Source organism: Phoca vitulina, unplaced genomic scaffold (genome assembly GCF_004348235.1).
Source record: "Phoca vitulina isolate PV1807 unplaced genomic scaffold, GSC_HSeal_1.0 scaffold58, whole genome shotgun sequence".
NCBI lineage: Eukaryota > Metazoa > Chordata > Mammalia > Carnivora > Phocidae > Phoca > Phoca vitulina.
In genome coordinates, this window is record NW_022589761.1 from 9,798,177 (window position 1) to 9,823,949 (window position 25,773).

Sequence of the window (25,773 nt, forward strand, 5' to 3'; positions counted from 1 at the left end):
GTGAGGGTGGGCCGGCCTTTCCAGACTGAACTGGAAAGGGGGCACTGAACCAGCCTGGGCCGGATGATCCCCGCAAAGTGACCTTGGTGGCAGTGGGGTGGGGATGCCGCACGTGGCGTTAGGTGGGAGGAGGTTCCCAGATAGGGCGGGGGCGTTAACTCTGCATCTCTAGGTCTATTCTGAGAGAGCCCAAGCTTGCAGGAAGTGAAGAGTGGGAGGTTAACCCCAGATCTACGGTCTCTGTGGAGAGAGAAGCACTATGAAGAGCCAGTCTCCGTCGGGTGTGGGAAGATGGGGAAATGGGCTGAGAGGAGCCTGTGGGAGGTGCTCGGGAGATAATGGGCCGGTGGAGCCCGGGGGACCAGAACGTGGAGCCCGGGGGACCAGAACATCTGCATCTCCGGGGACTGTTGGGGCGGGGGCAGCTGAGAAAGACTGCTCTGGGCACAGGAAAGCATGGTTTTGGGTAAAGATCAGCCTGTGACAGGGAAGACGGTTTTGACTCTGTCCCTAATTTTCTGTGTGCTGCGTGGCCTCAGTTTCCCCATCAGTCCAAACGCTCGAATCATCTCTGTCCGAGTCCTAGGCCCTTTCTGCCCCTCTCCCTAGTCAGCAGATTGCAGAGTTGAGTTGCTGAGACTGCCCCTTCTGGGCCCGGCCCTGTGCTGTAGCATTGAAGTGACTGAGAGAGACCCACGCTCACCGGTGACCTCACTCACAGTCCAGTGGGGGCCCAGATAGCGACAGCCCAGAATGGGGCAGGGCTAGGACTGAATTAGCTCCAGGAGGGGGGAGCAGGGGGCCCAAGTGGGGAAGGGTGCTCCTGACTCAGCCTGAAGGGGCAAACTTTGAAAGGATTTGTCTCAACTTTCCAAGGATTGGAGGGGGGAGCAATGGAAGAGGCTTCCTTTCTAAGAAGAGGTGATACTTGAACCAAGGCCTAAACAATGAGTAGCACTCTCTAGGCAAAGGTGCTGTCAGGAAAGGTGTTGTAGGCAGAGGGACTGGCATCTGCAAAGCTCGGAGATGAGAAAGCATGGGTCATTTCCAGCAGAGTCCTTTGCTCCCGCCCTGGGGATCCCTGGGTGCCCTGGCAGAACCATCTGGCATAGGTCCCAGAGTCCAGGGTCCACACCTGCTTGATGGGCTGGAAACCCTTAAGGGCGGACCTTAAGCTTATTCCCTTGCAGCCTGGTGGTTTAATGATTGGCCTTGAGGTTGGCCAGGAGCTGGGTTCATCACAGCTTCCCCCGCGGATCAGGTGTGTGGCCTTGGGCAAGTGACTGAACTTCCCAATCCATCAGCTGGGGATGTAATACTGGGTTTCACAAAATCAGACACCTCATTTTCAAGAGCTATAAAAAATTAAACATATAATTTGTATGTTACCTATTAAAATATATAACTTGTAGATGATTATCAAGGGACCCAAGAAACAAGAGACTTAAAAAGCAACATGCTGCCATGTCAGATGACACTTTGGCCTAAGTTACAGAAAATGCACTTGACCAAACAAGAATTTTCCAGCTCAGTCAAAGATCTGTTCCAAACCTGGTTATTGAAAATTTCCATACTGAACTAAAAAAAAATACATAAAAATAGCGTTTCAATACTGAACTGATTAGGAGCAGGTTATAATTTTTTGAATTCCTTGGTTCAAAATCTGTAAGAATTAGAAATTGGGGTGATTAATTTTGGGTCCCCTTTAATACCCACCTCTCAAATGCTGGGTCAGCATTCCCTGCTACCATGTTATGACTCAGAGGTTATGGTGCAGGGAGACCCTTTTTACTCCCTCTTGTTTTAAGAGATGGCTCAGGAGGTAAGGTTCTGCCACCACACCATCCCCCCCCCACCCTGACACACACCCCGCTGTCCCGAGGGCCATCATTATATTCTTCCTTTATTGGCTGTCCTTGTATAATACAAATCTGTAAGTTTAGATACAAAAAAATCTGGAAATAAAAGATAGAAAAGTACCCGCCAGGCACCCCCCCATTCGTCCCGGACCCCTCCCCAGCGGGCACTGACGTGAGGTAACTGAGCATCTCCTTCCCCTTCCTCCTACCCCGCCTCCTGGGCCCCCAACTTGGCCCCTGCCCCCATGAGACCTTGGCCCAAGGAAGATGTGCCCCCCCCGAGTGGGGGGAGGGGGTGATAGGGGTGAGCACAGCATTGGCAGTGAACGCAGCAGGTGGGCAGAGGGAAGCCCTTTGCTTGTGCTGTGTATGGGAGGGGATGACCAGACTTGGGGTGGGCCCTCGTGTGGGGCCCAGAGGAGTCCCAAAGTGGGCATCCCTTTTCCATCCCACCCAACACTGGAAGGTGGAAGGTCAACAACAGAAACTGGGACGTGTCGCTTGAACCGAGGGCACTCAGTGGGACTGTGGCCATCCCATTGTGTCTGGGGTGCGGGTGGGGGGAAGGGCATTGCCAGCTTAAGTCTGGCAGTGAAATGGGTCCCGTAGCCAGGCCAGGTCCATCCCTGAATTCCATCCTGTCGCAATCTGGGCGTACAATGTCAGTTCTGTAGTGGTTGTGGGGGGTGATCAAGAGAAGGGGCTAGAGGGAGTGTTGGGGGGGCGCAGCCCCAGGGACCGGGACTAGGGAGAGGTTGGGCCTCCATGCCCAGGTGTGGGGCACCCAGAGATGCTGGGGCGGGCAGGGCGGCGCGGGCTACAGTTCAATCTCGAAGGTCTTCTGCAGGTCGCCCGAGAAGGGGTTGGAAGGCTTCTCTACAGCCGGTTTGCCTTCTAATGCTGCCCACTGGGCCTCAAAGGGGTCCAACTCAGGGGCCGGGGCAGGGGCCGGCTCCGGGGGCCAGGGTGCCCCATTGGGGCGTGGGCGGGCCTGGGCCCCGGGGGCAGTGGGCATGGCCGGGGGCGGGAAGGCTCCGGCTTTCCCGAGCAGGGTGGCGGGCTGGGGCTGGAGCTGGGCGGCTGAGCAGAAGGCGTTGGCCACCATCTGTGAGGGTGTGATGCCCACCACGGGCACCCGGGGCATGGGCGGGTAGCCCAAGCCCGGGTAAGCGGGCACAAAAGGGGGCTGCATGTGTGCGGGCGGCAGGAACACGGCCACCTGGGCGGGCGTGGCATCGAAGGGCCCCACGGGGGCGGGGAAGGGCTGCAGGGCGGGGGCCATGGGGGGCACGGAGGCCGCTTGCTGCTGCTGTGCCTTGGCCACCTGGGACACCTCCTCTAGCCACCTCTCGGCCTCCGAAGGGGTCCGCTTATGCCCGGGCTGGAAGGCCGCTGCAGGGGGCACGGAGGACTCACCCCAGGCAGAAGTTCCTAGAGAGAGGAGAGGGGACAGTTGAGAGATCCCTAGGCTGGGGGTTGGACCCTGCAGCTGTGTGCCTTGCATCCAGCTCCGCTCCTCACTAGCTGTGTCGACTTCGGGGCAAATGGCTTAACCACCCTGCACCACGGAATGGTTCCGAAGTGCTCAGAAAACACAGTTCTGGGATTCTCAGGTCCTAAGATGGAAGAGTACGGGCGAGACTGACAATCACCAGCCCAGCTTCCCTTCTGATCGGTCAGTGCCAAACTTGTTACTAAATATATATATATATTTTTTTAGATTTTTATTTATTTGTTAGAGAGCACAAGCAGGGGGAGCTGCAGGCAGAGGGAGAAGCAGGCTCCCCACTGAGCAAGGAGCCCGATGTGGGACTCGATCCCAGGACCCTGGGATCATGACCTGAGCCGAAGGCAGAAGGCAGCAGATTAACCGACTGAGCCACCCAGGCATCCCGTTACTAAATATTTTTAATAGCACCCTTAGTTCTGATTATTTTGACAATGTATCGTTTTGGGAGGCTAGGATTCTAAGATTGCGTGGATCTTTCTCAAGAGTGTACTGTACCGTTCCAACATAGTGAGCGAGGTTCGGTGGTTTTAAGGTTGTGCTTTCAAAGATTCTAGAGTTCTCAATTTATACTGCAGTTCCAAGTGCTTCCGTGGTTCTAGGATAAGCTCATGCCTCTAGGGTGATTCCAAGGTTTCATGGTTCCCAATCTGGAGGTTCTAATATCCTGTGATTCTAAGGCTGTAGGTTTCTAAATTTTATGGTTCTGAGACAGGAAGGTTTAAAACTGATCCTGTGGGGGGCGCCTGGGTGGCTCAGTCGTTGGGTGTCTGCCTTCGGCTCAGGTCATGATCCCAGGGTCCTGGGATCGAGCCCCGTATCGGGCTCCCTGCTCAGCGGGTAGCCTGCTTCTCCCTCTCCCACTCCCCCTGTTTGTGTTCCCTCTCTTGCTGTGTCTCGCTCTGTCAAATAAATAAATAAAATCTTAAAAAAATAAAATAAAATAAAATTGATCCCGTGGTTCTAAGTTGACCCCGTGATTCTAATGTTACCTCGTGGTTCTAGGATGAACCCATGGCTCTGAGATGACCCTGGGATTCTAAGATGATCCAAGGCTTGAAACGGACTCCATGGTGCTAGGATGGTCCCATAGCCCTTAGATGATCCACGGTTCTAAGCTCGTGGGATTCCCAGGTCCCTGGCGTCCGGGAGGTAGCCCTGACCGGGGCTGCAGGCGGGGCACTGCCGGGTGGCTGCTGCAGGAGCTGGGCTGGGCTTACCTGCTGAGGCCGGCGGCGGCCCGGGCGCTGGGGCTCCGGTGCTGGCGAAGGACGAGCTGATCTGTGTGCACAGAGCACTGATGCTGTCACTGTCACTGGCGCCGGGAGGCTCCATCTCGGGCACTGGGAAGTCAGGGAAGGGTGGGGGTCAGCGAAGAGGCCCGGGCCCTGCCCTCAACCCCGTGCCCTCAGGTGGCCCCCTCTGACGGCCTGGGATCGTGGGGTGTGTGGGTCACGGGTCCACTCTGCGGTAACCAATCGGCCGTGGCCATAAATAGGCTAACTCTGTGCAGATGTTACACCCGAGTGACACAACAGCCAAGTGGTATGGGACATGCGCCGGCCAAGAGTCACAGGGACCCCCAAACCAAGGAGGACCTCGAGATCTGGGTATAGCTACAAACCAGAAGAAATATTTTAAATGTTTATCAATATATATTAATTAAAAATATGTCCAACCACATAGACGGCAACAGGACTGACTTGTCAGGATGGATGTTGGCCCCACTGTTGTGCACCGGCTGGGGATCACTTGTCCGACTTTGGGTGGAGAAGCGGGGCCCTGTCCACCACACCTGGCCTGGCCAAGAGCATACATCATGAGGGCAGAGATGCACCTGTTCCAGCCAGCCAGGAAAACCTGAGCGGGTATGGTGGCCTCACAAGGGCTTGGGATGAACAAAGGTGTCATCTGAATAAACAACAGAGGGGCACCTGGGTGGCTCAGTCGGTTAAGTGTCTGCCTTCGGCTCAGGTCATGATCCCAGGGCCCTGGGATCGAGCCCCGCGACGGGCTCCCTGCTCAGTGGGGAGTCTGCCTCTCCCTCTCCCTCTGCTTCTCCCCCCACCTGTGCTCTCTCTCTCTCAAATAAATAAAATATTCAAAAAATAAAATAGTGTCATAAATGCAGAATATTAAAAAAAAAAAAAAAAACCACACCAAACAAACGACGGAGAAATACCAGTGGGGTGTGGTGTCTCAGCAAGCGGTTGTCTCCAAGGGAACCTGTGTGATGCTCTGATGAGCATCAGAAAGAAATCGGCTGTAGGGCTTCGCAGGTGTGATGTGGGGGTGCCCAGGTGGGAAGGGCAGCGGTTTCCAGGTCAATTCTAGGATGACTGGATTAGTCCAAATGGGTGTGCAGCTTTCTGAGGGTGTGACATCTCAGGGTGACCAAAATCCAGGCACGTGGCGTCTTGCTTGTGCTTCCCAAGCGTGAGCCAATCCAGCCACCCCCGTGTGACACACAAATGTTTTTGCAAGCGCGTGTGAATCTGAGATGTGACTTTCGAGTTTGCGTGAATCCGGGTGTGTGGTTTGTGAGTGTGTGTACCTCCTCGTGGGCTATCTGGATACGTGCCCAAGTGTGTGTCAAGGGAAACATTGGCTTCTGTGACTTCCGAGGCTGTGTGACTTCTGAGTCACATTGAGTGTATGACTTCTGTGTGTGGCACCCGTGACTCCTATGGATCTGAAAGTTCTGGGGGGCAGGTCACACCCAAGCAAGTGTGCCACTGGTTCCAGGCGCATGAAGCTTCCAAATCAGGGGCAGCCAGGGAGCGTGCTCGCGTCAGGCTGCATGAGGACAGCAAGCGCGAGGGTGTGTGACTGCCGAGGGACGCTGCAGGACAGGGAGCGCTTGTGCGTCACTCTCGACCAGCATTGGCATCTGCTTAGCAGTCACCTTTGGGAGCGGCCCAGCCTTCCGGACACAGATCAACACCTCCCACGCCAGTCCCCAAGGCCATAAGAGGTGGGCGTCTCCGATCTGGCATAGGGAAGCAGGAAAGCGGACCAGACCCCGTGACTTCACAAACAGCTGGGAGGAAAGGCAGCCCTCTTGCCTGTCTCCCTCGGGCAGAACACGGCACTGGGCCACCTCTCTTCCCCCTTTCCCACGCAGACGTGGCTTTTAGATCATGACCTATGCCACCTCTCTCTCCTTTTTCTGGCCCGTGGCAGACATGAGTAATCAAACACGATGCTTTTTCCCCACTGAACTCTGCTCGCCTTCCCCCTCACCTGGCCAGACCTCATGGCTAAGAGAGAGCACTGGTCCTTGCAATTCCATCTCCCCTTTAAGAAAAACAGAACAGCTCCATTGCCTCTCCTAGCAGCACCCAGAGCAGACATGGCTAATCGATGATGATGTGTTGCCTCTTTCTTCAGCACTGTCCCTGGAAGACATGGCTGGCCAACGATGATGGGTGCTGCCTCTGCCTGATACTTTGCCTGCCAGTGACACTGCAAACCCATCACTATGCTCCTTGACCCCTGACCCCCATGCTCATGTGTGCTCTTCACCTCCTGTCTCCACTGGCCAAATTCTGGGAGCCCCTCCTTGAGCTAACATAACTTCTGCTGCTCTCTCTTCTCCCTTATCCATGGCAACCTTCACTAATTAATCATATGGTGTGCCACCTCGCTCCTTTTTCTTGCTCATGGCAGACCCTGTCAGGAGATCGTGCCATATGCCGTCATTCTATTCTCCCTGCCTCAGGCAGACATTGTTAACCCGTCGCAATCCTCCCTTTGTCTGAGCCTGTATCCTTCACCTAGCTAGATCTTATGGCTCCAATGGCCAAATGCTTGGAGTCTCAGCCTCCTCCTGAGCAAACAATGGCATCTAGGCAGCTTCTCCCCTCTCCCGAGCCCCTGGCAGACTCTGCTAATCAATCGTGATGAAAGCCACCTCTCATGTCCCTAACCACAGCAGACATTACGAATCGATCGAGGCTTGTGCCATCCTTCTGCCGTTCCTTGCCAATAGTAGACATTGCTAATCGATCATCATTTATACTACCGCTCTCTCCCTTGCTGGCGGCAGATGCTGCTAATCGACCACGACGTGTTCCACCTCTCTTTCCTTTCCCCTGGCAGACAGTGCTAATCGATCAAGGTGTCTACTACCTCTTCCCTCTCTGGTGTTCACTACGGACGGCGGTATGGTATTGCTCCTGATGTTCCTTCCCGCTGAGCCCCCGGGCTCACCTGTGCCCTTCACCTGGAAGTCAGTGCGGCGCTGCAGTGTGGATGGCAGCTCATTCAGCCGTAGGCTCAGCTGCCGTTTGAAAGGTGAGTTCTTCTGGCTGAGTGCCGGGAACCCACGGAAGGAGCCCTGGCGAACCAGCTGTTCCAGGGGGGCGTGGCGTCGGGGGATGGCGGCCGCACTGGTGCCTGCAGCCACTGGGGTGCCCGCCTCACCCTTCTCACCGGGGGATGTGGTGGCCGGTGTCGGGGACACGTGCCCAGGCTGGGCAGGGCCGGGCGCCGCAGTTGGGGCAGCTGCTGCCTCTGCTGGAGACATGGGGGAGACAGGTGGTTAGATACCCCACCTAGGCATTCGCTCCTCTCCCACCAAGTCCCCTTGATCATCTTCCAGTGCTGCCTTCCTCACCCACTGTGTCCTGCCTGTCCTCACGACAGGCTGGTCAGAGCCCTGAAATGTCTCTCATCCCCACCACGCCAGTACCGCCTGCCCCAGGAGGCCCTCGGGGATTCCTCCTCCAACCTCACCTTCTGGGTATCTCTCGCTTTCTGTCCCCAGTCTGGCTTTCTTTGCTGCTTCCGCTGTTTGCCCTTCTGAGACCTTCTGTCTCCCTTTCTGATTAATTTAACGAACACGTATTTGGAGCATGACGCATGTATCAGGCATTGTTCCAAGTGCCTGGCAAGTATGGAGTCATTCCATTCTCGCAACTACCCAGTGAGGCGGATATGAGCATTATCGCCATTTTACAGATGTGGACACCGAGGCCCAGCAATGGTAAGTGACTCTGCTGAAGCCACAATGCTAGGAAGGGGCAGGCTGACTCCAGTCTGTGTCCTAAACGAATACCCTAATCCTGCCTCTCCCTCTGGCCTGCTCTCTCCACATCATGCTATCTTCCTGTCATTCTGTCTGCAATTCCTTCTCTCCACTTCCCACCATTCTTCCCAACTCAGGTACTTTGCCCCTTCCTCCAGTTGCTACTTAGCATTCTAGACCCAGCTTGGCACACTTCTTCCTCTGGGGAATTTTCCAGATTATTGCAGCCCCTCCATTCTTTGTGGAAAGTGCACTGCTCCGTCACTCCTAAATTGGAAGGAGCTCCTTGTCGAAGGGCAAGCATGGTGCCTTGAGGCTGTAAATCAGCGCATCTACAGCGAAATGCTGGGTGGTGTGTTCAGCAAATCATACCACACTCCGTAAACTCTCATTTTGCTGTGTAAGCTGTGAATGCCTTCTACATTGCAAAGTACCTAGAAATGATCACATCCTTAGGAAACAGCAAAACCCTTTGCAAACTCTAAAGTGAATGCACGTTCCTTGTAAATGCCAACAGCCTCTATAAACAGTAAAGAAACATCTGTACACTGTGAAGAACCGTGGACCCAGTGTGTTCTTTCGTAAGCACTAAAACATCATATACTAGATCAGGCCCACTGTTAACTTCATTTTGTCATCTGCTTGGCAGATGGTAAAATACTTTACAAATTCGAATAGATGATGTAAACAGTAAAATACTTTGTAACCTGTGAAAAACTTGTAAATTTGTCAAGAGGTATGTAAATGGTCATGTAATTTATACAAAGAAATATACTCTGGACGCTCTAATATTCTAGTGATAAAAACTTCTGTTTTCCTAACTTTTTAGTTAGAAATATTTTATTTTTATTTTTTACTTTGTTTTGTTAGAAATATTTTAAACTTACAAACAAGATCTAATCATGGAACACTGAGCCCACATGTTCTCCTAACCTATGCTCCCCACAGTTAACTCATTTGATCTCTCTTCCCTTCCACAATTTTTTTTTCTGTACCGTTCAAGTGCAAATTGTAGGCAACGTCCTTCACTCTAAAACCTCCAGCATATACCTCCTAAGAACAAGGACAGCCTCCTCCAGAACCACAGTACAATTAAATCCAACGTGGGTACAAGACGATGAGCTAATCTGTGGTCCATGTTCCAATGTCCCCAGCTTTCCCGATCATGTCCCTTAGAGATGCTCTTTATAGATGGAGATCATCTAAGATCCAATTCAGGATCACACCGTGCATTTATTACTACTTGTCAAATCTCTTTAGTCTCCTTTAATCTGGGTCAGTTCCCCACTGTAAGTTCTTTGTAAATTTTAAGCAGTGTTTTCCAAAAATTTAAAAACTAGAATCCACATTAAAAAAAAAAAATACTGTGACTCAGAACACAGTATACTTATATTTTAAAAAACACACTGTTTTAGGGGTGCCTGAGTGGTTCAGTTGGTTAAGTGACTGACTCTTGATTTTGGCTCAGGTCATGATCTCAGGGTTGTGAGATCGAGCCCAGTGGAGCCTGCTTGGGGTTCTTTTTTTCTTTTCTTTTTTAAGATTTTGAGAGAGGGGCACCTGGGTGGCTCAGTTGATTAAGCATCTGCCTTCAGCTCAGGTCTGATCCCAGGGTCCCAAGATCAAGTCCCCAATCGGGCTCCCTGCTCAGCAGGGTGTCTGCTTCTCCCTCTCCCTGTGCTTCTCCCCTCCCACCCTGCTTCTACTTTCTCTCTCTCAAATAAATAAATAAAATCTTTAAAAAAAAGATTTTTTATGAAGCACCTAGAATTTTTCAATTAAAAGAATATATTCTCTGGGTTCTGCTATGGCTCAGACAGTGTTAAAATTTTTTTTTTTTATTTGAAAGAGAGCACAGGCAAGAACGAGTGGGGGGGGGCAGAAGGAAAGGGAGAAGCAGACTTCCCGCTGAGCAGGGAGCTTGATGCGGGACTCAATCCCAGCACCCTGGGATCATGACCTGAGCCGAAGGCAGACACTTAACCGACTGAACTACCCAGGCACCCCCTTGCTTGGGATTCTGTCTCTTTCTCTGTCTACCCCTGCTCACACTCTCTCTCTCAAAAAAATAATAATAAAAACCACACTGTTTTAGAATTTACAAAATATTTGCCACTTACCTAGAATGTTAGAGATTACCAGATTTTTTTTTTTTTTTTAAAGATTTTATTTATTTATTTGAGAGAGAGAATGAGAGAGAGAGAGCATGAGAGGGGGAGGGTCAGAGGGAGAAGCAGACTCCCTGCCGAGCAGGGAGCCCGATGCGGGACTCGATCCCGGGACTCCAGGATCATGACCTGAGCCGAAGGCAGTCGCTTAACCAACTGAGCCACCCAGGCGCCCTACCAGATATTTTTCTTGATGGCAACCCAGAGTAAGAAAAACCTTTTACACAGTAACCTGTCTCACACACACAGACACACACACACACGCGCGCGCAAAGACATACACTGAAATAAAAGTATCATTGAACTACATTTACCTTAATACATTCAGCTAATCTGATATTTTCTGTTCTTTTCTATTTCAGTTTTTTTCAGTGCCAGCCAGCCACAATCCACCAAGCTGACTTCACAAGCCATTAACTGGCCTTGACACACAATTTGAAATGCCTCCAAGCCTCCCTGACTTAGCAGATAATGGAGCGCTGGTGAGTTTTGCTGGAATCTGTGGCCTGCACAATATTGCCCAATAGAAGTGAGCTCTGTAAACTGTAACCAAACCCTGTGGTTGGTGCTGTGCTTTGTGAAGTGCAGACTCCCTGTGCTTCTGCCGCTCTCCCCCCAAACTGGATGCCCTCAGGGCAGCACCCACCTTTCTTTTTCTCGGGGGCCTCTCGCTCAGTGGGCCGCCCGCCGCCGGACAGGCGGAAGGAGCCCTCGCGGGCGAAGCTGGTGCGGCTGGCGTCGAAGGCGGCCGTGACCCCGCATTCCTTCTCCCGCCGCTGTTTCCGCTCTAGGCAGGCCGCAAAGGCACAGCCCACGGCGTGGCTCAGCCTCTCGCCCTGTGGGAAGATAGGTCAGGCCGGACGCCAAAGCCCTGGGTGCCACCCGCTCGGTGTGTCGGGTGATCCTGGACAAGTCCCCCGCCCCCACCTCGGGACACAGATGACAGCTCCCAGTGAAAACAGCCAGAAACAAGAGTGCAGTGCTGTATGGCTCCCTTTATATGAAGTTCTAAAACCAGCAAAACTAATCTATGGTGGAAAAAGTCCGAAGCGTGGCTGTTCCTTAGGGGGTAGGGGTGGGGTGGGAACTGACTGGGAAGGGGCAGGAGGCTTGGTTGGAGTGGAGGAATGTTCTAGGTCTTGATGGGGGCTTGGGTTGCACAAGTATATGTAGTTGTTAACATACTTGGGTCTGTGCACAGCATGTATTTGACTTTAAAAGAAAATGAGTGGGAAATGAATGAATTCTACTTCACGGTATGCATGCTCGAAATGTCGGGGGGAAGTATTCTAATGTCTGCAACTTTGAAATGCGTCAAAAATGGGATGGACAGATGAGCGATAGAGTAAGCGCAGAGACCTAATGGCAGGATCTGGGTGGTGGGTGTACAGGGGACTGGTTACCATACAAGTCTTTCGGCTTCCCTGCGTGCTTGAAAACATTTTGTCATAAAACGTTGGGGGTGAGAACAACAGCCCCCATTGAGTGCCTACTTGAGAGGCTCCAAGGCCACAATGATGCTGGCTTCCTGCTTTCCAGCTGTGTGTTCTCAAGAGATCCGCGTCACCTCTTGGTGCCCAAGCCTCCTTGTTTGTAAAATGGGGGCCCTAACGGCACTCACTTAACAGGGTTGTTGCAAGATTTATCTATGGACTAATATATGCAAGGCATACAACACAGGGAGCCAGCCCAAGAGCCAGGCACAGGGAAACACCACAAAGGTGTCCCAGTAAATCTGTCCATCCTTTGTTGGAATCCTCACAATCATCCCAGGAGGTGGATATGCTTATGAACCCATTGTATAGACAAAGAAATTGAACCTTAGTCAACACATCCATTACAATAAGCAAGTGGCAGAATTAGGATGAGAATGAGATTGATCTGACTTCTGTTTCCTAACCAAGATGCTCAGCCACCTTTTAAAGATAAACTTGGGGACAAAAATCCTCAACAAAATACTAGCAAGCTAAACTCACCAGCACAGGAAAAGGGTTATGCACCATGATCAAGTGAGATTTATCCCAGGAATGCAAGGTTGGTTCAACATATGAAAATCAATCAGCATAATACACCACATTAACAGAAAGATGGAAAAAAGCCACACGATCATTTCCATGAATGCTGAGAAAGTATTTGACAAAATCCAGCCCCCTTTCATGATAAAATAAAAAAGTTCAAATAACTTGGAATAGAAGGGAACTTCCTCAATCTGATAAAAAGTCACAGCTAACATCATACTCAATGGTGAAAGAGTGAAAGCTTTTCCCTAAGAACAGGAACAAGACAAGGATGCCCATTTTCATCACTTCTGTTCAATGCTGTACCAGAAGTTCTAGCTAGAGTAATTAGACAAGAAAAAGAAATAAAGGCATTCACATTGGAAAGGGAGAAATAACATTATCTCTATTTACAAATGACATAGTCTTATATATAGAAAATCGTAGAGAATCCACGAAGGAACTATTAGTGGTAATAAATGAATTTGGCAAAGTTGCAGGATACAAGATCAACACACAAAAATCAGTTATACCTATCTACACTAACAGCGAACAATCCAAAAATGAAGTTACAACAATCCCGCTTACAATAGCATCTAAAATAATAAAATGGGGGCGCCTGCGTGGCTCAGTTGGTTAAGCATCCCACTCTTGATTTTGGCTCAGATTATGATCTCAGGGTCGTGAGATGGAGCCCTGGGTCAGGCTCTGTGCTGGGTGTGGAGCCTGCTTAAGATTTTCTCCCTCTCTCTCCCTCTGCCCCTCCCCCCCATGTGCATGCTCTCTCTCTCTCTCTCTCTCTCTCTCTCAAATAAAAAAAAAATAATAATAAAAAAATAAAATAATGGTTAGGAATAAATTTAACCAAGGAAGTCAAAGACATGTATGCTGAAAACTAACAAACACTGCTGAAAGAAATTAAAGAAGACCTAAATAAATGGAAATACATCCCATGCTCATGGATTGGGAGATTTAATATTGTTAACAATAGCAATATTTCCAAAATGGTCTATAGATTCAATGCAATCCCTACCAAAATCCCAATAGATTCTTGTAGAAATATAAAAGCTGACCCTAAAATTCACATGGAATTGCAAAGGACCCAGAACAGCCAAAGTCATTTTGAAAAAGAACAAAATAAAAGAACTCATACTTCCTGATTTAAATAGCACTCCAAAGCTACTGTAATCAAAATAATGTGATACTGCCATAAGGATAACATATAGATCAATGAAACAGAATTGAGAGCCAGATATTGATCTACACATCTATGGTCAATTGATTTTCGGTAAGGGTACCAAAACTTCAATGGAGAAAGAACAGTCTTATTTGCAAATGGTGCTAGGACAACTGGATATCCATATGGAAAAAATAAAGTTGGACCCCTACTTCACACCATTTACAAAAATTAACTCAAAATGGACCAAAGCCCTAAATGTAAGAGCTAAAACTATAAAGCTCTTAGAATAAAACATGGAGTAAATCTTCATGACCTTAGATTTGGCAATGGATTCTTAGATATGACACCAAATACACAAATGACAAAAGAAAAAAAGATAAATTGAACTTCATCAAAATTAAAAACATTTGTACATCAAAGGACACTATCAGGGGCGCCTGGGTGGCTCAGTCGGTTGAGCGACTGCCTTCGGCTCGGGTCATGATCTCAGGGTCCTGGGATCGAGCCCCGCATCGGGTTCCCTGCTCAGCAGGAGGCCTGCTTCTCCCTCTCCCACTCCCCCTGCTTGTGTTCCCTCTCGCTTTGTCTCTCTCTGTCAAATAAATAAATAAAATCTTTAAAAAAAAAAGCACACTATCAAAGTGAAAAGACAAACCACAGAATGGCGAAACTTTTTGCAAATCATAAAACTGATAAGTATCTAGTATCCAGAATATATAAAAAGTTCTTACAACTCAACAATAAAAAGACAAACAACCCAATTAAAAAAAAAATGGGGGGGCGCCTGGGTGGCTCAGTCGTTGGGCGTCTGCCTTCGGCTCAGGTCATGATCTCAGGATCCTGGGATCGAGCCCCGCATCAGGCTCCCTGCTCGGCGGGAAGCCTGCTTCTCCCTCTCCTACTCCCCCTGCTTGTGTTCCCTCTATTGCTGTGTCTCTCTCTGTCAAAAAAAAAAAAAAAAAAAAAAACTTAAAAAAAAAAAAAATGGGTAAAGGATTTGAATAGACATTTCTCCGAAGATATACAAATGGCGAATAAACACATAAAAAGAGTCTCAACATCATTAGACAGTAGGGAAATGCAAATCAAAACCACAATGAGATACCACTTCACACCTACTAGGGTGGCTATAATTTTTTTTTTTTTTGTATTTATTTGACAGAGAAAGTACAAGCAGGGGGAGCAGCAGGCAGAGGGAGAGGGAGAAGCAGGCTTCCCGCTGAGCAGGGAGCCTGATGCAGGGCTCGATCCCAGGACCCTGGGATCATGACCTGAGCCGAAGGCAGACGCTTAACAACTGAGCCACCCAGGTGCCCCTAGGGTCGCTATAATTAAAAAAAAAAAAAAAAAAAAGGAAAGTATTAAGTGCTGGCCAGGATGTGGAGAAATTGGAACCCTTGTACTTTGCTAGTGGGAATGTAAAACGGTGTAGCCTCTGTGGAAAACAGTTTGGCAATTCCTCAAAAATTTAAACATAGATCTAGCATATGATCTAGCAATCCAGCTTCTAGGTATAGACCCCAAAGTATTAAAAACAGGTATTCAAACAAATACTTGCACACCAATATCCATAGCAGCACTATTCACAATATCCAAAAGGTAGAAACCACCCGAATGTCCATCAGTGGATGAAAGTTAAACAACGTGTAATATATCCATACAATGGAATATTATTCAGCCATAAAAAAGTACTGACATGCTACAATGAGGATGAACTTCAAAAACATGATGCTAAGAGAAAGAAGCCAGTTGCGAAAGACCACATACCGTATGACTCAATTTGTATGAACTATCTAGAAGAGGTAACTCCACAGAGACAGAAAGACGACTAGCCATTGCCAGGCTTGGGGAGGAGGGTGTGGGGCACAGGGAGTGACGGCTTAATGGGTCTGAGGTCCCTTTTAGGAGCGATGAGAATATTGGCAACTAGAGAGAGGTGATGAACAACAAGGTTGAGAGTGTACTAAATGCCACTGAAGTGTACGTTTCAATCTGATGAATTTCATGTGAATTGCACCTCAAAAAAAAACAAAGTTACACTTGGGGAATCCTGGGAGTTCTGCTGCTTAATGCTTCAAACCCAAGGTTCAGAAGTGGAAGGGAATGCAGAGAAGGTCACGCTCTTTACCCAGAGGAGATGGCCTTGCTCTTTTCTTGCTTTGATTCTTACCCCTAAGTACTTCTCAAGATTTTATTTTATTTGAGAGACACAGAGAGAGACAGAGAGAGAGAGAGAGCACAAAGAGGGGGAGGGGCAAAGGGAGAGGGAGAAGTAGACTCCCCACTGAGCGAGAAGCTGGATGCAGGACTCCATCCCAGGACTCTGAGATCATGACCTGAGCTGAGGGCAGATGCTTAACTGACTGAACTACCCGGGCGCCCCCCATCCCAAGTACTTTTCAAATGACAGCAACTATTCCTAGTGACTGAACACATGTTATGGGACTCTGTGTAGAACTTTCTGGGTGTGATCCTAACGAATGCTTCCCCAACACACCTGTGAGCAGCCACTGCTAACACCCCCATTTCATGGAGGAAGAGACTGAGTCCCTGAGAGGAAAGTCACTCGGGCTTCATGTCCCACAGCTAGGTGGTGTGACACTGAATCCACACTAACCATGTGGCCACGTGTTTTCCAAAAATAGCCATAACAAATTTCTGGCAACCGCCCGCTCTTCCAGAATTTTGTCACTCCCCTATCAGAAGTGGAGTCTGTATTCTCCCCACTTAGCCTGGGAAGACCTCTGCAAACGTCTGGACAAAGAGAATCCCACAGAAGCAAGGCTGTGTGCTTTCCAAGACCAAGACCAAGCAGGTGCGAGCTCTCTCATTCTCTCTACTCACTTTGGAGCCGTGTGCCACCACGTAAGAAGTTCAGCTCTCCTGAACCCCCCTGCCAGAGAGTCCTTGTGGAGAGATCCTGAGATACGTGAAGAGTGGGGATATCCAGCTGGACTCCTGAGGTTACAGCTCCAAACACCATCGGATTGTAGCAGCAATAAGAGACCCTGGACCCAGCCCCACCCAGCTGAGCCGCGTCCAAATCCCTGACCTACAAAACCCCTGAGAGATAATAAATGACTGTCATTTTAAGCCACTAAACGTTGGAGCAATTTGTTATGCAGCAACAGATAGCTGATACAACTTAGGCTGCTATGCTCAGGAAACACGCAGTTGCTCGAGGCTCTGGTTTCTGAGATCTCCATGCTAGCCCCTGGCAGGCACTCACCAGTACTGACTAATCCATCCCGACACTCTCACATTGGTTTTCCACATCCGGTTTGAGGTCTGAGAGTGTGTGTATGAGTGAGGAAGTTGGGAGTACTGACCAGTTTTGGGAGTTCGGAGCTCTTGGGGTGGGGATTTCTGAAATACGAAGGAATCCCGTGAAAATCTGAGAGGGGTACGTGTTGTTTTACTTGCAAAGTATCCATTCCCCTTGCTTTTGATAACAGCACCCCAAATTCCCTTTGGAGAGGTCCTCCTCCATATTGGATGTCAGTCTGTGTGCTCCACGCTCCCTGGACCAAGGGGAGGCCTGACCCAAGCCAGGTCAATCCCATGCCTTCTTTTCAGAATTTTAACCTGGGACACTGGGAAGCTGGATTTATCTCTGCAGCAGTGCAGTGGAAGGAACCTCCCTCCTTTATGTAGCTGGAATGAAGATGCGAAGGCTGGAGCATGTGCACCCATTTTGGATCATGGAGTGGAGGCCACACTCCGGTGCCACGACAAGATAAAGGAGCTGCAGCTCTTGATGGGCAGAGAGGAGCCACACCAATCCTGCACTGCCTGCCTCTGGATGTCTTTCACACGAACCAGGGACAAACTTCTATCTCACTGAAATGACTGGCAGCTGGGGGTTTTCTGTCACAGCCTCAGAATCCTAACTAAGAGAATGTTTCTGAGAAGACAGTCCATTTGTGGCTTCCATCAGATTCTCGGCGGGGACCCTGATGCAGGCACAGTGAATCGAGGCTAAAAGAAGAGTGGGTACCCTGGGGGTATCATTGAGAAGGGCCTGAGGGACCAGCTGGGGGCAGGAAACTCTCTACAACTTGGCCTGGCTGGGGTTTTTATGTAAGCACGAGTTTATGGAGCCCTGCCCAGACCACCTGTGCATGTTACTATATGCATACAACCCTCATAAAAAACAAAAATAAGAGAAACATGCAGAACTATGGATAATGAGGAAGATGATAATTAATGTTTTCCTGGGCGCTTCTGATGTGCCAGCCGTCATTCCAAATACTTTGTATTAACTCCCTCCAGCCTCCCTGAACTCTAAGTTAGGAGCTGTGAGGACACGGGGCACGGAGAGGAGGGGTGAGTGGCTGGCCTGACGCCGCAGGAGAGAAGAGTCAGCCAGCTTCCTCCCGGCTTCGGTGATACTCACAGAGTCCTTGAGCGCCAGGAAACAGTGGCAGATCCAGCGGCGGGTGGTCCCATCCCGACAGATGTAGGAGAAAGCCTTGTCCAGGTTGCGGTCAGGGGCACAAAAGGAGACCTTTTCGATGGTCTGGTCTACCAGCAGGTCCTGGATGGTGGCCAGGGAAACCAGGAGAGGAACTTGAACTATCTTTCACGTATTCATTCAGCACTCCCTTAGTGTCTGCTCTCTGTCCTGTCCTGAACGGGGTCGGGGACGCCGCACTCATTGAAACAGAGGTGGGTCCTGCTTGAATGGGGCTCCCCCGTTAGTGTGGGACTCAGGCCCATCACCAGAGAGAGACACGGGCAAGGGGTCAGGGCCGGGACGGGGGAGGCACAGGGACCAGTGGGAGCCATGGGGAGGTGCCCAACTCAGCTTGCTAAGGAGACAGGCCGAGCTTCCTGGAAGAGGTATTAACTAGGCAAAAAGGCAGGGAACGGTCTCTCTGCGCTCGGGAACCGCCTGTGCAAAGGCATCAATCCTGTTTAGTTGTTAACCTAACTCTTGTCATGTGCTGCTGCCTCCTTGGGCAGTCTCTGGGCCGGGAAATCAACGGTGAGCAAACAGATACTCAGATCCTGGCCGCGTGCACTGACAATAAACCCAGCACAGCTAACATCCACTGATCTGAGCACAAATACTGCACCAAGCACTGTTTTACACTGCGTGAACCTACCTTCTCATTTAGGGCAGGCTCCATGTTTATCCTCATTTCACAGATGAGGCAACTGAGGCCCAGAGGGGTTAAAGCTCATACTCTGGGTCACCCAGCAGATACGTGGGTGAGCTGGGATCTGAGCTAAGACGGCTGGCTGCTCCACAGCCTGTGATCACACCCACTATCTGTGCCAGCTCATAATAACTGCAGAACTCAGTCCTGAATTATGACTACGAGGTGTGCCAAGATGTTGCGGGAGCACATGGTCTAGAAGGCCCCGGAGGGAGGGACATCCTGGAGGTGGGTGGGAAGGCGTCCTAAGCCCTGATTCAAGCGGGGGGGAGGTGAGGGGCCCACCGGTGCCCCCTGCCACCCCCTCAGGCCTCCTACCTTGGTCTTGTCATCCACCACTCGGAGCCCGTCGGCTGACACCCAAAGGACAGACTTCACGGACTTCCGGCCCATCTGGGGCGGGGGAGGAGGATAAAGGGCCTGGTCAGGGCTGCCTCCTGGGGTCTGAGGTGGCCCCCTCCCGGCTCCACCCTGCACTCACCGCCTTCAGCTTCTTCACGGCATCTTCACACACATGCATCCCCCGGGACTCTTCCACCTCCACATGGCCCAGGTACTTGGCAGGGAGGAGACGGGAGCATGGAAATCAGCACAGTAATCGATACCTTCCCAGTGTCCCCTGAGCAGCTGTGATGCGTAACGCAAGGTCCCTCGCCCATCATACATATGAATCCACTCTGCACCTCAGCCCTGTGAGGCGGGTACTCTGCTCCCATCCCAGATATACAGATGAGAATGCTGAAGCAGGCGTTCTCTGATTCCCATCTTGCCTCTATTCCTGGGCCTTAACACGTTACCCTCTTCCTTCTGGACGACAGTGTCTGCATCTCTGGGCCTCAGGACTGGCCCACCGATGACCGATGGGAGCTGGGGTACGCTCACCCCAGCTCCCTCACCCTGTGGCTGGGATGGCTCTATTTCCCAGCATTCTTCCCCAGGGCTATTGGGGTGCCCACAGCTGCAGGTTAGCGACACACCCTTTATGGGCTGCCTACCCTTCCTCAGCCCCACCAGCGTCTCCCACACCTCCAGATGGACCCCTCACACTCCATGTCTGCTTCTGGGGGAAGGGAAACACAGCGGTTGTGACCACAGCTGATGGGGGCTGAGTTGGGATTTGAACCTGAATCCTGCTGTCTCCCTCACAGAAGCGCAGTGTGTGTTGTGAAGAGTCGTCCAGTGCCTTGTGGAAATTGTGAGCTCCCACAGAATAGGGTGACTCCAGGAAGAAGGTACCCCCTGCTCCCCAGGTAATACCTTCCTGGTACAAGAGAATATGTGTTGGGTTTTGATCCCGCCTTTGAGGGGCCCAGACCTTGGGGTCCTGCTCCAGCAGGCTCCACAGCTCTTTGGGAATGTGACCTGTCTTCTGTACAGAACGGGGCCTCAGCCAGCCCGCCCAGCACCGGGACCCGCGAGCTCACAGCTTCTGCCCGCGCCCCGCCCACATCCCCGCCCGCGCCCCGCCCACTCACCCTGACCGGGAAGCTGCACGTGCCCTTGCGCACCGCGTCCTCGTCTGCTTGCCACTGGTGGGGGCGCGACGCCTCGGGCACGTAGGCTGGTTTCCGCCGCCGCAGGCTCTGTCGTAACTTATTCATGGTGCCCGCCCCTTCTGGTGACACAGGACAGGGGCACGCGGGTTAAGGGCGGGGGCCGGAGGCATGGGCTCCAGGGGGATGGATACAGTGCTCAGGAAACATGGGGTCAGATAACATGGGATTTGGGTTACAGGGTTGGGGGGGGTCACTGGGTCAAAGGACATGGCATTCAGGGAACATGCATCAGCAACAGTCAGGGGACAGGGTAAGGCAGGGGAATGCCAGAGTCAGCAGTGGGGCTTCAGAAGAAAAACTTCAGGCCAAAGTACATGGAGGTCTGGGATGGGGGGGGTCATGAATCACAGCTTTTAGCAGTTTGGAGATTAGGGATGTGAGACAGGAAGTATGAGGATCCAAACTAATGGGGAGTCAAGACATTGGAGGGCACAGGGGTTAGAAGCTGTAGGGGCCACGAGTCATGAGGCCAGGGGTTTTAGGGGTAGGAGGTCAGAGGATGAGAGGGTCAGAGAGCACGAGAGTTGGGAGTTGCACGGGTTCAATGTGGGGAGACTCAGCAAGTCCAAGGATTGAGGTCCAGAACCCAAGCCAGAGGGTGTGGGGGCTGGGGGCTTGTCTCTGTCCCTCTGAGGTCCGCCCCTCTGTCAACTGTGTCTAGTCGAAGGCAGGAGCCCCCAGGGTGGTGTGCACCTGTGAGCATCAGATGAAGGTGGGGGAGTGGAAGTGGCCACAGTGGAGGTGGGGACAGTCTTCACTGACTGATAAGCCATCCTGACAGTCCCAGGAGGAGCATGAGGGGCCAACCAGGATAGAGCACCACCAGCAGATGGGGCCTCTGTGTGTTTGTGTGTGTGTGTGTGCAAGCAAGTGTGCAACTGGTATATTCCTGAACAGTGTCTAGATCTGAGCATACAGCGATAATCTATGAGTGTATTTCTGAAGACTATGTACAGAAGGACACAGGTCTGAGAATGGTTGTCTGTGAAAGTGTGTCTGGGAGGGGGTCAGTGTCCAGGAGTGTGGTTGTTGTCCGTAAGTGAAGGTCCCGGAAGGTTGTTGCTGAAGGGTATCTAAGTGTGAGAGTGGTCATGGACTGTGTGTCAGGGAACATTGCCTGTGAGCATGTGTAGGAGCACGAAGCTGTTGTCTTCGAAAGGGTGTGTCCATGACCGTTGTTTTTGAAGCTGTGTGTCTGTGTGCGGGTGTGGCTATTGTCTTCGATAGCTGTCGCCTAGGACAGTGTGTGACTGAGTTATCCGAGAGTCCGTGTCTCTGGCCAAGAGTGCCGCTGTTGGTGGTGAGGCCGTGTGTCTGTGGCTTTTGTTTGGGAGGGTGTGTGTGTCAGAGTGTGTAGCTGTTGTAGAGAGTGTGGGTTCATGCGTGTTGTTCTGAGGGTGTGTCTCTGCCACCGAGTATCTGGGTAGATGTGTGAGAGCAGGAGGTTGTTGTCTGAGAGTGTGTTCATGAGTGTTATTTGTGAGGGTGTGATTGACGGTCACTGAGTGTGCAGGGAAGACATTCGAAGGTGTCCACTCATGAGTGTGATTAAGCCCGTGTGAGCACAGGGACAGTTCCCCCGGTCGTGCGAGGCAGACCCACGCACTCACTCAGCTCTTGCCCTGGCCCCAGCTGGTCACTCACCTGGCTCCGTCCTGGAGGTTTCGGGGGGCCCCGGGGCCCCACAGGGGGCTGGGGGCAGATGCAGCTCAGGCCTCTTGGGTCCGCCCTGCCCAAGGAAGGGAGGAGAAGGTGAGAAACTGGCTTGGGTTGGGGCTCAGTCCCCTACCTCACCCCCTCTTTGGACAACAGCCAAACCCCCCCATCTCAGGTTCCCTGATGAGAGCCCCGGTTGTCATAGCAACTGTTACTAGGGAGACCAGCCACCTGGTAGCAAGGGCCCAGGAATGAGTAGGTGTGTTTCGGGGGGCATGTGTTGGGGATGTCCTGGCCTCAGGAGGCCCTCAGTACCCAAGGGGATGGTGTGAGGAGGGAGTGGCCTTGACCCCTAGACACATGTCCAGGCTACACATAAACATACTGTCACATGCGTGCATGCATGCAACTCAGGTCTAGAGTTGTCCCCGGCCCCTGGGCACAGGTCCGCACGTGTGACTATGCACAGAAACCACCCAGCTGCACACGCCGCATCACACAGACACACGTAAACGGCGTCTGCCACTATCACCAGCTGGTCACACATCCGTGTTCACAGACACAAACGTTTGTCCATGTGAACAGCAAGCCCCAGCCTGCCCGGGCGCTGCCACGAACATCTGGTCACATCAGCTACTGGATGTTTGGTCGCTTCTTGTTTTCTCAGCCGCGTACGGAGAGCCGGGCCCGGGCACACGCACCGGAGCAGGACTCCCTCCCAGTGACATCTCCTCAGGCCCCCGCCCGACACACTCGTGTTGCAGCACCTAGAGTCACACCGGTCAGAGGTCGCCCATCAGCACGGAGTCACGCACGGACACGGTCCCAGCCACACACACCTGTCACGCGCGCTCCACTGCTGCCCGATGATGTGTGGTCCTGGGTGCACGCAGACACACCGACACGAATTCAGGTGCTGCACGGTCACACACGCCCGGTCACAGGGACACATGTGTGGTCACAGCACCAGCCACACCTAACATGGAGAGTCCTCCCCAGCCAACCACACACAGAGACACGGACGGCCCTGGCCTGTGCGGGATAGAGGACCAGGCACGCACACTGAAGACATGCATAGAACCACCCAGAAACGACTGGCCCTCGGGATGGCCACGCTCAGGTACGGCCAGACGGTTGCTGGCTCACAGTTCCAGCCATACGCGTTTCAGAAATGGCCACGTGTGCCAAGCCACACAGCATCAGTGTCCACGTTACCCAGCCATACACCCTGGCCATGACACAGTCCCCCAGTGTCCCATCCCCGGCTGCACATGTCACCCCATCACAAACACACAGGGAGAAGCCTGTGGCCACGTACAGTCGCAGCGCCATGTGGACAGACGCACAGTATCTCACACAGAGAGACATCAGCACACAACTTCTACGTCACACGTCATAAGCACACAGTGACGAAGAGACAGAGCTCAGAAATGCGGTGACCTGGACATAGGGCTCATAGCTGCGTCTACACAGAAGACACAGTTCCTGGTAGAGCCGTGTACGCAGTCAGGAGAGTCACCCGGTTACCACATCACCTAGATGGAAACCCATGTGGTCCAGCACGCACACAGGGACACACACACACACCAGAGAGCCACACGGCTATAGACACGCGTACTCTCTCGGGCCACGACATACACTTACGTACATAGAATCACCCAGGGTCGCAGACACGCAGGTCACACACAAATCTAGAAGCCACAATCACCTAGACCCCCCCCACACACAAACACAGTACCTGGTGCCACCACACACAGACACAACTAGAGCTTGAGTCACACACGATGAAATAACCTCAGTCAGGGGTTCAGACCCCTACTCCAGTCTTTCACCCAAATCCCATGCAGACACAACTATAAATGCCCACAGTCACTTAGTATCAACACACAGAGCTAGATGGAGACACAGATGTGACCATGAACACACAACCGTTGTCCTACACGTCACAGGGCCATCACACAACCGGGCACCATGTGTCTTCATATATAATGGCAGGCACATACCCAGAGTTGCAGGGACAGTTGTGTGTCACATAGACATATGTGTGACCCACGTATACAATCAGTTATAGACGCAACCACAAACACTCACAAATCACCGGGCGAGTGGCACATGGCCACAGTCATAGACACAACTCCACGTACACAGTCCCAGCTCCACCCATAGCTTGTCGGCCACACACTCGCCCAACCCCAGACCCAACACACACACTGTCACAACCCAGTTATAGTTACCAAAGCACACACCCAGGGTCACAAAAGACGTAATCACAGACACAACCACACGGTCGCAACCATGCACATGCACACCCAAACACAGACTAAAAAGTACAGGGTTCTGCACAAGGAGTAGCTGTCACACACACAGAGTCACACAAATGCTGGGGTCACACACAGACACCATCGTACACATTACTAGACACAACCACAAAACACAGACACACGCACAGGATTCCTCAGAGTCACCAGCTCCAGCGCACACGCACGCACACACACACTGCCATGGTCACACAAACACCGGGTCACACTCTTAGCCACCTCCCTATCGCTTGCTTCCCCCCTTCCCCCCAGGTACCACACACAAAGCCGCCGTCACCCGCAGACGCTGCAGACAGACAGGGCTGCACTGGGTCCCTGGGGAGCCGCCCCCCACCCCCAGCCTGAATCTTGGAGCCTGGGGGGCCATACCCAGGAGAGGGAGGCAGCACATTGTCTGCGGGTGGGGCCGCTCCCAGGCAGCTGGGCAGCCCCAGGGACCCTTGACCAAGCCCTTGGGGGTTGCCTGAAATTTCCCTATTTTATTCAGGCTGGGGGGCGGGGGGTGGAGTCCCAGGCACAGGGACCTTGTTTTGAGAAGGGGCTATTCCTGGGACGCCGCCCAAGGATTGGGGGGGATGCTGTGCTCAGGACGTCTCTGAGGCCTGGGTACAGACTGTGCCTGGAATCCCCCCCAGGCCTTGGCTTGGTGGGGAAGCTGTGCCCAGGGACCCCCATCCTCAACACCTTGCCTAGAGGGTTGTTGTGCTCAGAGACCACCTCAGGCAGGGAGGGGTAGGGATTGCGTCTGCTCTGGAACGGCCTCCTGGAGGCCTTGGCCTGATGTGGGGTTGTGTCCTGGACCCCATCCCCAAAACCTTGCCCAGGGAGTTGTATCTAGAATCTGTCCCCCTGTCCTTGATTTTTTTTTTTTGAGGGGCAGGTCTATGTCCAAGAGCCTTGGCAAGAGAGGGCCTGTGCCCCGAACCCCAGTCTCTCAAGCTTTGGCTTGGAGGGGGCCTGTTCTGGACCCCCACCCAGGCCCACCCTCCCCAGCCTTGGCACCCTCTCTCCATCCGGGCGCCGCGGCCGCCTCCCACCCTCCGCCACATCAGCAGCGGCGCCGCCCCCCACCCCAGTCCCCCTCTCCCGCCCTTCTCACGCTGGCCGCCGCGCTGCGGGACATCCAGGGCCCGGGCGCCCCCGCCTCCCGCGGCCCCGGCTGGGCCCGGATCCCCGAGCGCTGCTGCTCCTGTGGCGGCGGCGGCGGCAGCTCGGTCTGACGCCGGCCGGGGCCGGAGGCCGGGGGATGGTGCGGGATGCACGCGCGCGAGCCTGCTCCGCTCCCCGGGAGGATTCCGTTCCGGGGGCGGGGGAGCGCCCCTCCTGCCTGGGCTCCCCGCC

At 52.3% G+C, this 25,773-nt stretch overlaps 1 protein-coding gene across 2 annotated transcripts; it reads right to left on the minus strand.

The window, feature by feature from the left end:
• Positions 1-1,891: 1,891 nt before the first annotated feature.
• On the minus strand, positions 1,892-25,735 carry NUMBL (NUMB like endocytic adaptor protein). Of its 2 annotated transcripts, none has more exons than XM_032390545.1 (10): positions 25,532-25,735; positions 22,103-22,187; positions 20,378-20,517; positions 19,384-19,458; positions 19,221-19,295; positions 18,137-18,277; positions 11,210-11,399; positions 7,579-7,881; positions 4,587-4,709; positions 1,892-3,290 (listed from the first exon to the last, which is right to left on the minus strand). In XM_032390545.1, exons 1-10 carry the CDS (start codon positions 25,553-25,555, stop codon positions 2,677-2,679), a joined length of 1,770 nt encoding a protein of 589 aa, XP_032246436.1. In that variant the 5' UTR covers positions 25,556-25,735; the 3' UTR covers positions 1,892-2,676. The 2 variants fall into 2 exon arrangements, with proteins under 2 accessions (XP_032246436.1, XP_032246435.1); XM_032390544.1 differs by having other exon boundaries at positions 7,579-7,884; positions 25,532-25,734.
• Between the last annotated feature and the right edge of the window lie 38 nt (positions 25,736-25,773).